Below are 13,167 nucleotides of genomic sequence, written 5' to 3' on the forward strand. Positions count from 1 at the left end.
TGCCCTAATTTTGCCCACTAATCTCCTATGTGGGACCTTGTCGAAGGCTTTCTGAAAGTCGAGGTACACCACATCCACTGACTCTCCCCTGTCAATTTTCCTAGTTACATCCTCAAAAAATTCCAGAAGATTTGTCAAGCATGATTTCCCCTTCGTAAATCCATGCTGACTCGGAATGATCCTGTTACTGCTATCCAAATGCTCAGCAATTTCGTCTTTTATAATTGACTCCAGCATCTTCCCCACCACTGATGTCAGACTAACTGGTCTATAATTACCCGTTTTCTCTCTCCCTCCTTTCTTAAAAAGTGGGATAACATTTGCTATCCTCCAATCCACAGGAACTGATCCTGAATCTATAGAACATTGAAAAATGATCTCCAATGCTTCCACTATTTCTAGAGCCACCTCCTTAAGTACCCTGGGATGCAGACCATCAGGCCCTGGGGATTTATCAGCCTTGAGTCCCATCAGTCTACCCAAAACCATTTCCTGCCTAATGTGGATTTCCTTCAGTTCCTCCATCACCCTAGGTTCTCCGGCCCCTAGAACATTTGGGAGATTGTGTGTATCTTCCTCAGTGAAGACAGATCCAAAGTAACGGTTTAACTCGTCTGCCATTTCTTTGTTCCCCATAATAAATTCCCCTGCTTCTGTCTTCAAGGGACCCACATTTGCCTTGACTATTTTTTTCCTCTTCACGTACCTAAAAAAACTTTTGCTATCCTCCTTTATATTATTGGCTAGTTTACCCTCGTACCTCATCTTTTCTCCCCGTATTGCCTTTTTAGTTAACTTTTGTTGCTCTTTAAAAGAGTCCCAATCCTCTATCTTCCCACTCTTCTTTGCTATGTTATACTTCCTCTCCTTAATTTTTATGCTGTCCCTGACTTCCCTTGTCAGCCACAGGTGTCTCTTACTCCCCTTAGAGTCTTTCCACCTCTTTGGAATAAATTGATCCTGCAACCTCTGCATTATTCCCAGGAATACCTGCCATTGCTGTTCTACCGTCTTCCCTGCTAGGGCCTCCTTCCAGTCAATTTTGGCCAGCTCCTGCCTCATGCCTCTGTAATCCCCTTTGCTATACTGTAATACTGACACTTCCGATTTTCCCTTCTGCCTTTCCATTTGCAGAGTAAAACTTATCATGTTGTGATCACTGCCTCCTAATGGCTCTTTTACCTCTAGTCCCCTTATCAGATCAGGATCATTACACAACACTAAATCCAGAATTGCCTTCTCCCTGGTAGGCTCCAGTACAAGCTGTTCTAAGAATCCATTTCGAAGGCACTCTACAAACTCTCTTTCCTGGGGTCCATTTCCAACCTGATTTTCCCAGTCTACCTGCATGTTGAAATCTCCCATAACCACCGTAACATTACATTTTTGACACGCCAATTTTATCTCCTGATTCAACTTGCACCCTATGTGGAGGCTACTGTTTGGGGGCCTATAGATAACTCCCATTAGGGTCTTTTTACCCTTACAATTTCTCATTTCTATCCATACTGATTCAACATCTCCTGATTCTATGTCACCCCTTGCAAGAGGACATAGGTTCAAGGTGAAGGGGAAATGATTTAATAGGAATCTGAGGGGTAACTTTTTCACACAAAGGATGGTGGGTGTATGAAACAAGCTGCTGGATGAGTTAGTTAAGGCTGGGACCATCCCAACGTTTAAGAAACAATTAGACAGGTACATGGATAGGACAGGTTTGGAGGGATATGGACCAAGCACAGGCAGGTGGGACTAGTGTAGCTGGGACATGGTGGTGTGGGCAAGTTGGGCTGAAGAACCTGTTTCCACACTGTATGACTATGACTACGGAAAACTCTTTCATACAAGGGCCAGCAATAATAATTTCTATTTGTGGGATATCTTTTCAAACGTTTGTCAAAAATATGCTGTGAACAACCATTCATCTGAAATGTTCTAAAACTATAATTGCAAACATTACACTTTGTTATATATTTTTTAATCTAACTGCTAGAATATGACTTAGTCACAAGTCAATATCTCACTCCATTTCATAGAGGCTATCAAGTTGCATTATTACATGGATAAGCAGCTGAATTGCAGAATGTGATCTCAAAACACCAGTAAAAATCTTGAAATACAATTTATTGAAACCGGATTTATCTCATTCTCTCAGCTCATAGCCAAGGACATAATCACTTTAAGGGCTATTCAGATATGCAATTTATTTTGGGGTGTGCATCTTTTCGTAAGTTTTAAAAGTTTGGATGTTCACATTTATTTTGAAGCTAATGATGCCATATATTTGAAATAAATAAATCAGTCAAATTATTGCCCACATCTTAAATACAAATGTACCTATTACAATACCAGTACTTATTTTATAATGAAAACAATTACATTAAATCACATAAGATTCCAGATATATCCCCTTTAAATAGGGAAACGAAAGGGCTGGCAGAAATAGAATCAATTATCTCATTTTGCAAATATTTGGCTTATGACATTCATAAATGGGGAGTTCCCGGAAACATAAGGTTTCTAGTCCTGAAAACTGTTTGTAAGCAAATTTCTCCATAAGACACCCTATACTTTTCTTTTAGTTACCCATATCATAATGCTTTGCATACACTCACTGTAATTCTTTAATTTCATTGAATAATCACTGACACTAGCTGTAAATAAACTAATCGAACATATACTGTATCCTGTCATTGATGAATATTATAGAACATTATTAGTAGCTGGACAAATGCTGTATGAGGAAACATGCTGGATTTTTGTTTGTCATGTTATTTCTAATCTGGGAGCGTTTGCACTTTGTTATGTGATCATTTTCAACGGTGTGATTTTCATAGCCAAAAGTCAATTTTGTGTTGCATTGAAGATGTTGGATAATTTTGCGTTTTTATTTTGTTCAGATTTAAGGGAGAAATTGACTTTTATTTAATCAAGCCTAGAAAACATGGCAGCTATGTTCTGGTAATTAATATAATCTAAGCACAATGATCAAATATATTTAGGCTGAAAATGTTAATATGGAGCAAAATGAAACCCCACTAGTGCACCATTTTTTGGGGGTAGAGGTTAACCTTTACATTCACCTTGAGTGTGCTGGTTAATAGAACTTCACTTTTGTTTTATATCCAATGTCAGCATCTTGCATTTCCAACCACACAAATGTGCAGTCTAAAGCATTTCTAACTGCATGAATATAGTCCCTTAACCACAGACCCTGTTCTAAGTCACCACGGCATCCAGAGGTCACCCATTATTTCAGATTATCTGAAATAGAGCATGAACAATTTGTTCATTATAAAAGTAGATCAGATATTGCATGTTTACATCATGAAATTAGGCACCATGTTTTTCATTGTTCCCATGATTTCTATTGTGGCATCAGGTCATTTTAAATAGAGGAAAATACAAGCCGGAGGCAAGCTTCCTTGAGATGGCTTGACTTGACTGGAGTAGATAAATGATTTATGCAAAATATATATATTTAAAATTTTGGATTAGCAATGTTAAAATGATAGCAGTAACTAGATTCCAAGAATTCTGTCAAAGCTGCGAGTCCATCCCAAAGAAAAGAAAATTCCCAGTATTTCAATTTGGTGATACACAATTACATTTCCCTCATTTTGGATTCAGATTTTGATCTATCTTCTTTACTGACAGGAAACAGGAAAGGCTAAAAGCTTGCTGATCAGATGGAAATATGACTCAATATGATATTGATCTATTTTCCTGCTGAAATCCTGTTTGGCCTTTATTACCAGGCTACTCTGTCAGTTATGAATAGGAATTGAAAATCCTTATTTATTAGCTTGGATCTCCGAGAAATATTTCAATGCTGTATGCAATGAGGGCTATCCCTTAGTGGTCGGAAGCACAAGGAACTAGAGGTTATGTATCCACAATTCATCCAATTTTACTTCCCCTATAGACTGCTTACATCATCCCTATAGTTAGCAGTGAACTTATTAGGCTTATCTAATCAAACCAATGTTGCTGGTTTATTTTACACTCCTTCATGAAAAGGGAGAAATCATTCTCCTGAATTTGAAAAAACCTTTTACATGGATTTCATTACCTTGGTAATAAACACCAGAAACATTAATACAACTCACTCTGCAAAATATTGAAAAAAGACACTGAGTGCTGGAATAATTCAGTGGGTCAGGCAGCATCACTGGAAAACATGGATTGGTGATGTTTTGGGTTGGAAACCTTCAAATTGGACGTTGCTTCAATGAGTGAAGCCAGTAAGAGCAGCTGAACTATTCATCCCAGCAATTAAGTTGTCTGTAAACAATTGTGAACATTAGCAAATACCCAGTGTTTTAATAACAAATCAGCTCAATGCTATTATCTCCACATATATAAAACGTGTAACTTCTCAATTTAATACAAGAAATAGACACTAGATTTGTACTTCCTAACAGAATTTTAATGCATGTTTATCAGCATGTTTGATTTCAATATCAACTTTAAATACACAAACTTGCAGGTTCTCCACTTTGCAGTTTGATGAAAGAGGAATGGAAGCCAAGTACAAAAGCAGATGGTACATAAGATACTTTGTGAAACTGGTCTAACCTTACTGGCATCACCAGCCTTTTACCACAAAAAAAGGGGCTCAAGAATGACCCAACATCTGGTCCATATTTCTATATCTTGTTCCGAAGAGAAAATACATCTTTTTGATGTGATAAATATGCTCAGTAATAGTGCAGTTTCCAGCAGGCCAGTTAGCAGCTACACGGTAAACAAAACAATCGCAATTCATTTCTAACTCGTATAAACCCCATCGGTACCTTTACCCTGCAAGCATATATTTATGGTGTGGTCATTGCTCAAGTGTTTATTGGCCTCAATTTGAAAGAAGGATGAATCAAACACAGTGTATGAGAACCTCTTTAAAATGATTTGGCTGGACTTTCCTAAAGTCAGACAAGGAGATTCCTTAATCATGAGGATCCTTTTTGCACTTCAAACACCAAGGGATGGTAAATCCTGGTGGTTGGAGTGTGCACACTGGAAAATTCAGCTATGAATGTATTTAGTACCATTCTAATTGGCTCCATCTCAGTAAAAGCTTTCATAAACCATTCATAGACATATGCAAGAAAATTTGTTTGCAGTTTATAAAATTTTGATGATACCAATTTGGAAGTGGTTGCTTTTCACTTAGCAAGATCCCATTCCCAAATGAATTGGCTCATGAATCCCAGAAACCAACAGGGTAATTTACCATCATTTTATTGCGCTGTTTGCTAATAATGAGTACGGTGAAAATGCTGCAAAAATGGAAGCATATTGGTGAATAATGCATCCACAGTATCAGACAATCAAAGTATGAGTGAAGAATGAGACACGAGGAAGTCTACCACGTATTACTCATGATTCTCTAAACAGTTAAGTGCAGACTGTCCATAGACTGGAAACAACATCTTGATCAGCCCAATTTTAAAAGACAAACAAGAGTAATGAATTATTAGAACTGGATGCGTCCATTGCTGTGAAGCAGCTGAAATTTGAAAAGATTGTTTGTGGAAATACCTAAGGAAACAGAGACTAGTTTGGAATAAAAGCTTCATGACAGATTTTCATTTTGAATTTCAATTAAATACTGGAGGTTTTGGATTATTTTGGGTGGTGGGGCAGTGGTTGGAAGGGATAACTAACACATCACAATATAAAAAGCATTTAAGACCTTTTTTATAGTTCACAAATTAGGTTTTGTATCACTGGTCACCTGAACACTGAAGTAACTCAAGTGCAATCCACTAGGTGGCAACACTAACACAGCAGAGTGAACATGAGAAATAGCACAGAATCTGCTCTATGTTCTTCTAGCAGGACATTTTGTTTATAAATAAGTTAACTATTTACATATTTAGACAATCACCGCATATACAACAGTTATCCATTTTGAAACCAAAAGCACAACTAGTAATCCTTCTGATGCTGAATATCAAACTTTCTGATTTGAGAGACAGCAATGTAACTCTGAACACATTTACCGGTGGCCATTTTAAGCATTAGTAGAAACATAAAGTGCCCTTTGCAACAACAACAGACCCCACAGTAGGGATATCAACTCACAAACAACTTGCAAAATAACTTTCAACAAAAAGTACATAATACTACAAATAAATTCAAATGACACAATATGTACAATCTTATGTTTGCTTAGAATTGCCATTCCATTATATCTCCTGTATATACATATATACTTTTCTGAATATATTATAACAATATATATTTAATATTTTTATAAACTAAAAAAACCTACAAAAACACAATCACACCAAAAGAAAACAGTCCAACATAAATGTTAAATAACACATTGTTGTTCTGGGCAACACTGCTGCTCCTGGGGAAAATATGCCACCGCTCTCTCTTTGGGTGCAGTGTCTCCAGGTCTTGGAGGGCACTGTAAGTTGCTGCCGTAAAGTTTACGTCGCCTGTTGTCAGAAGGTCAAAAACACAGGAATGAAAATAGACATCCTTTACTTGGATTTTTTCATGGCATTTAGCCGTTGCACTTTCCAATGTGTAAGCACCTTTTAGTTGGACCTGGGGGTAATGTGGATGGTTTTGACTATTGGTCGGAAGAGGGAGATGACCACCTTCATCAATGCGTTCATTCATCGGGCAGCCACGAGCACAAAGCTGTAGTCCCTGGCTGTCATTTTCATTCAGTGCCAATTCCTCAGGCATCCTCAATGCGAATGTTAAGTAACGTCCCACTTGCCGCACAATTACAGTCATTCCTATATATTTTGCGTGCACCTCCACATGTTTACCATTGGCTTTCTCTACTATCCACAGAGTCTTCATCCAACCATTTCCCACTGTTGTACCGTCTATGAACGCTGCAGGCAGATCATCTGTCATTGCCTGGTAAACCTTTTGATCTGTACAGTCATGGTAGGTTTTGAATATGATGGTTATCTGAAAGAAATGAGACCATGCATACTTAGTGTATATTAATGGACAACACAAAGATTAACTAAACATTTAAATGAGCATCACAAAAGTAATCTTATATTAAGTAACCAGCGATATTAAGTAATGTAATGAAAAAGGTTGGGCACTTTATGTTTCTATATATAGGCAATGTAGAATGGAGGATGTTCCAAAACTTAGTTCAGTTTATTGTCACGTGTACCGAGGTACAGTGAAAAGCTTTTGTTGCGTGCTATCCAGTCAGCAGAAAGACAATATATAATTACAATCGAGCCATTTACAGTGTATAGATACATAAGGGAATAACATTTAGTGCAAGGTAAAACCTGCAAAGTCCAATCAAGGATAGTCAGAAGATTACCAAAGATGTAGCACTGCTCTCTGGTTGTGGTAGGATGATTCAGTGCATTTGTATTGAGTTTAAAATTATTGCAGTACACACTATTAAAGTGCCTGTCTGACTTAAACTCTCTTCGATGTTCCTTCTAATTGCTGTGAAAACACGCAACATGCTGTGTGAACATGAGATTGACTTCCTGTGTCGATTCAGCCTCAATATGACGTATCTGACAAAGCACCAATCTAGTATTGGAAGGAAGGTTTATTGATAATTATTTTTCCCTTCAAGCTGCTTGATGGTCAGAGTGAAACACGAGTGTGAACACGGTGTGGGCCTGATTTCAAACTGTATGAGGTAACCAAGAAAGGATTACATAGCCATCCACACAATCGAGAGAAGCTTGTACTTGAGAGGCAACACATACAGATCAAATGCTGACCCTTAAATTAATCATTCAGATGCGATCTGTGGTAAATCACCAATCTCCTTTAGAACAGAAATGTAAAAATTAAATTAGCAGTTTTGTAATCAGAATTCTGCTTTACATTTAACCATTACATTATTGGGATACTCTGCTGGTTCATTGAAAATGATGCACATTAAGAATGTTTTCATGGGGCAACATTCAATTAGATGCATTTGAAATATTGCAAAGGAAATTTAAAATGCTGCCGAGTTCAATTAACAATTAATTTAAATACACTTGTGCCATGAGTTCTAAACATGTACTGTCCTGTTGCACATTTTTTCTTAAAGGAAAACAAATCTTAATTACAGTATTAAAGCATGGCTCATCATGAGCAGAGTGACCTAATATGCATCACTCATTAGTAAAAAAGATTAGATGTTTCCTGAAAATGCGATGACAAGCATAAATGGGATTACATGCATTTCCATGATTCTGCAGTGTACTCATTAGCAAACTGGTCAGCATAAACTTTTTCAACTAACATTTCCTCAGATCAAAAGAGAATATACAACGCAATACCAACAAAAGGGAAGAATTTATGAAGAAGGTTTTGGGACTAATATATTCAGCGTAAAGAAGCTCAAAATAATTATTTGGAAGTTCATAAAAATGCATTTGCGGACACACACACATAAGACCAAATGTAAGCAGAGCTAGATCTTGTTAGCATCTTAACGGATCTACAGATTGGATTACAAGAAAGGATCTGATGATCCACAATTCATATGCCACAGGTACAACTTTGCATTTCCACAAATGCAAGGGACCTATCTCAATCAGGATTTTTATTCCAAATCATGGGAGTAGGGTTTTGCTTAGATTTGGAAGATCTGCACCTATTTTTTTCATTTCTACTAGATTAGTGATTTCACTGGAGCTGACATTTATATTTTTGTCTTTCGGGATCAGGGCAAAGGAATGATATTGAGAACAAAACAGCACCTTGGGAACAACAATGCAATTCACTGGTTACAGAATTAATAGATTATATTAGAGTGGAAGCCAGGTTCTTTCAAATTCTCACTTCACTCGTCAGGTAGGAAAAGCTATGTGAATCGTGAGTCTGATTTGAATGGAGTTCTGATGCATTATAAGAAATAGATAAGAATCAAACCAGTTTGAAAACTAATCACAGCCCAGGGCTGGATATCTTTGCACAAATCCCCGACTACTATTCCAGCGTAAACTATCCACTTTAAAGCAGGGATTTCCCCAAAGTCTATTTATCTCCCTCCCCATTATATTCTCAAAAGCACGAAGTCAAGCCGGGCCGAGTGGTGTCTACCTTATTGGTGGCTGTAGCGCTGGATCCCTGCACAACAGGGACGTTGGTTACTTGCACTGACAAGTAGTCGTTATCAATCAGGGGCCAGGCTCCTTCCACTTTGCAAGTCTGAAAGTGATCCCTGAAAGTCCTCAGATGTGGGTCGCCAAACAAGCCGCAGAAGACGTAGCGGTGGCGGGCAGCCTGCAGCTCGATGCCCGCTGCAGCAGCGCGGTGGCCCCGCGTCACCCCCGCCCGGTTGTCGTAGTCGCAGAAGCCCATGTTGTGACTATTGGGCACCAGGTCCTGGGCTGCGATGGACGTGGGCCCTTCGCGGGAGCAGTTCCTCTGGCTCATCAAGTCGCTGATGCCCAGCATGGCCGAGTGGAAGGCCAGGTTGCCTCGGCAGGCTTTGGCCGTCCGCTCCGTGCACAGGGCATACGCCCGCAGGGCGATGCAGAACTCGGAAGCGAAAGCATTAAGAGCGGCGTTCAGATGCGACGTGATGGCCACAAAGTCAGTCGTGCACTTCTGGATCCTGCACTGATACTGCTGCTGGCAGTGCCCTGCAAAATAAAAAAACGACCAATGTAAACCTAGGCACTAACAGCAATCAACTTTGTAAACAAGCTACTGCATCAACATCAAATGCCGTTAAACCCTGGAAACCACGACTAGAAAAACAACTGCATTCCTCAACACGTTAATTTTCGCCAAAAAAAAAGTTGGGCGGGATTATTTTAAACCTCACGATTTAAGACTGAGATTTTGCATTTACTGAAAAGATGTGCATGATAACTTTAGGATGTCAAATTATTGCCATATAAAGCCCCCTAAGCACGAGGTGATTAAATTTAATGCGTTTGGCATTTGCAGCGTAATGTTCAACTCGCAGTTAAAATGTTACAAGTTATGCGAAAGGAAAACCGAACCTTGTGTCATGAGATGTGGATGCAAATCACGGCGAAAATGCCAGGTACTAATTTGCAATGACGGTTAAAAACAAAATCGACTTTTTGCATGCAATTAGGCTGTAGGCAATAAACTTATTTAACATTCAAAAACATGTTTTTGGGGATATGCAGAAGAATGGACAGAAAAATAAAGGAGTGCCGAGAGGGGGAAACAGCCGGTCCAGTCATTGCAAGCCGCCTAGTAACTTGAGCTAATGTGTGGACTTCAAGTAAACACAATCAAAGAACAAGAGACCACTTCGACGTGTAAAAAAGGTCTGGCTGCACGCTGCTACCAACCTCCAAGAAAACAAAGATCACTTCTAACTGAGTTCTTCCAACATGTTCAGTTATTTTTTTGTTTTAAACTTTAATGTGGATTGTTTACATACTACCAAAGACGGCTAGTTGCACAAAAAAAAGCCAGCTCTTAAATGGTTTAACTGGTTTGCATTCAGAAAAGTTTCCAAAATCGAAGGAGTTAGTGGCTGGGATCGAGAAAATCTACTTTGCAAATTTGCTTGAATTAAATATAAAAAATAAAATCTGCGGGTGAGCTAGTAGTGACCGCGGTGCCGACTTCTCGCACGGTACCGAACGCTAACATTATTGCAAATGGTGCTGAGGAAAGGGTTACCTGTATTGGCAAACGTCGAAATGAAAAGCAGCAAGAAGGTGAAGGCTGTGGTCGGGCGCTCAGCCCCAGGGTAGTAAAAGCCTGTTTCCCCCATGCCCATCCATTCAGGTTGCAGTGAGTTTCTCAAATACTCCACCGAGAAGGAAGGGGTAGCAGTTGCAGGAACCTCTCCTCGACCTGTAAGTGCGAAAGATGCATGAAGGGGTGGGGGGGAAAGGAGCCGAGGACACAAGATCTTTCTAGGATGCAGACAGCCCGTGTGCACGAACGCTATCAATCTCAGCTATCCCATCAGATCAAACACACGCCAATCAGCACTTCCACACCACTCAACCTAACCCCCACCGCCCTGTGCGGAACTCCCACCCACTCCTCTGTCTACTGGCTCAATACCATCGCACAAGACCAGTCCTGCCCCCGTTATTGGCGAGTCCCAGCCGTCAGTCACCACCCCTCTCCCGGGCCAGCGATCCACAGTTTCCGCTGACAGGTTGGGCTGCGCCGAAGAGCATGACTTCATCGCAGCAGCTTCAGCCGCCACTGGGAGGAGGGAGGAGGGGAGGGGAGAAACCAGCAAGGGAAAGAATGCAAAACAGGGTAGAAGGGCAGCAGCCGGTGGAGAAAATAAAACGTGGATAAGACCCAGAAAATAAAACACAAGAGCAGTATTTAACAGCAAATAATGTCAACGTTAAATATTGAGACATTAGAGCGATTTAGATACAAAGGAACGACCATAAACTGTAATACTATGAAGCAGTCGTAGTATCAGAAACAACAAGCAAAACAAAAAAACGGAATTGCATGATGAATTTTAAAAAAAATAGATTAAAACTAAATCATGCATTCATTTGATAAATATCCGCTTAGCCAATAGTTCGTAACTTCTGCAGAATCTCCACTGGGATTGGGGTTGACCGGAGAGAGTAAGGCAATGTGTAAAAAATATATATATAATCTGACCCCCCCCCCCCAGAACAAGAGGCTTTCAATGTAAAACCTGTTCACTTGTTTGCAGCTGGTGAGCGTTAAACCTGGCTGAGCCGCAGTTTTCTGACATCCGGTGGTGTGCAGTTCATGTTACGGCTGGGAAACACCATGTCGACCATCGTTCAGACTGCACATGGTCTGGAGGCAAACCCCGACACGAACCCCAAGCCTCACACTTGGTCCCGCCCGCCCGCCAGCCTGCCCGGACCGTGCACCCACCGAGCAAACCACAGCGCTCCTCACTCACTATCTCCTCTGCACCAACTCTCCGCTTTCTTTGTGCCGCCGCAATTTGGTGCAAATTGCTTTGCTAAAGTAAATCTGGCTGCAAAATGCTTCACGCTTGTGTAAACCACGCTTGAGTAATGGTCCGAGAGACTGGCAGGCTTGAGAGTGAGTGCAATGGACGAGGTGGGGCGGCCCACAGAGGGCGTAGCGGGAGCACTATGCACCAACGCCGGCTCTCTTCAATAATTAAAGCCACGGCTCGCTGACAGCCCCGTGTTCACTGTGCGCTCTCTAAAATCATTAATTTTCATAGAAATGTGACATTTGTTAAATATTATTTACTTTCAGGGATATCTGTAGCGTAAAAAATATCGATAAATAAACTCCTGGCCAGTGAATTATGATTTATTGACAACTGAGACTCCTCTCAAAATCTGATAAATCACATGCTATCTGGATGTATGTAAATAAACTTAGAGCATTCAAAATCACTTCGATTTTTGTTTGGCTGAAGACCCAAATAACCGAGGCCGAGACTCGAACATCCTTTGTTCGGGGTGTTTAAAAGTAGGCTGAGGTCAGATCTCCATCGATCTCCCCCGCCCACTCCCACAGCACGAAAAGTATCTGATCTCTATCAGGTTTCCACGCCAAACATAACACTTGTTTGGAGGAATTTTGGATTTACGATCACCGTTCTTGACACCCTGCATTTTATATTAAAGAATAGTATAATAATGGCTTTAAAATGCTTCAGCATACGTTATTTTAGAACAATAGTGTTTTTTTCGTTAATTTCCAATACAGAATTCCAGGGTCCCTGGATTCCTGAAGCTTGTGAAAATTCCCAACTTGCAGAAAGTGTCTAAAATATTACTGAACAGAGGATTATATGCTTGAGGCAAATGGAAGCACCATTAATTTTACCAGATACAATGGAATTCCAGAGTTTTCCTGATCTGTTGGTGACGGATTGGGATTCTGGTTTCAGATAGGTATTTCAACACATCAGGCTGTAACAATGGTGCAGCCTTCTTTATTCCAGACGTGACGTCCTTTAAATTGGATGATGAATCAAAGCCTCATCTGCTTATTCCAATAGCCGAGATATGTTTGGCATAGCCAAAGAGAATTAGTTCCCCTGTTTATTTCCTGCAACCTTCATCCCAGAACTAACACCAGCAAACACAGATCTACTATTCATTCATCTTCTAGCTCTTTGTAGGATCTTAGAGTGTGCAAAATGGCTGCCAGATGTGACTACATAATGATCCCTGCACTTGAAAGTAATTTATTGTACAGTGCTTTGACAGATTTCTGAAAGCCATGAAA

The 13,167-nt window shown here is 40.1% G+C and overlaps 1 protein-coding gene across 10 annotated transcripts in view; it reads right to left on the reverse strand.

The window, feature by feature from the left end:
* Positions 1-3,924: 3,924 nt before the first annotated feature.
* The window catches only part of rgmb (repulsive guidance molecule BMP co-receptor b), a 160,122-nt gene continuing 150,879 nt past the window's right edge, over positions 3,925-13,167 (reverse strand). For 2 of the 10 annotated variants that reach the window (XM_078396440.1, XM_078396448.1), the window contains exons 4-6: positions 10,618-10,794; positions 9,049-9,593; positions 3,925-6,939 (exon numbers count right to left, since the gene is read on the reverse strand). In XM_078396440.1, coding sequence (XP_078252566.1) covers positions 6,274-6,939; positions 9,049-9,593; positions 10,618-10,794 — 1,388 coding nt within the window. In that variant the 3' untranslated portion in view covers positions 3,925-6,273. The other 8 variants (XM_078396442.1, XM_078396441.1, XM_078396444.1 and 5 more) reach the window with 6 other exon arrangements.

This window comes from Rhinoraja longicauda, chromosome 3 (assembly GCF_053455715.1).
Source record: "Rhinoraja longicauda isolate Sanriku21f chromosome 3, sRhiLon1.1, whole genome shotgun sequence".
Classification (NCBI taxonomy): domain Eukaryota; kingdom Metazoa; phylum Chordata; class Chondrichthyes; order Rajiformes; family Arhynchobatidae; genus Rhinoraja; species Rhinoraja longicauda.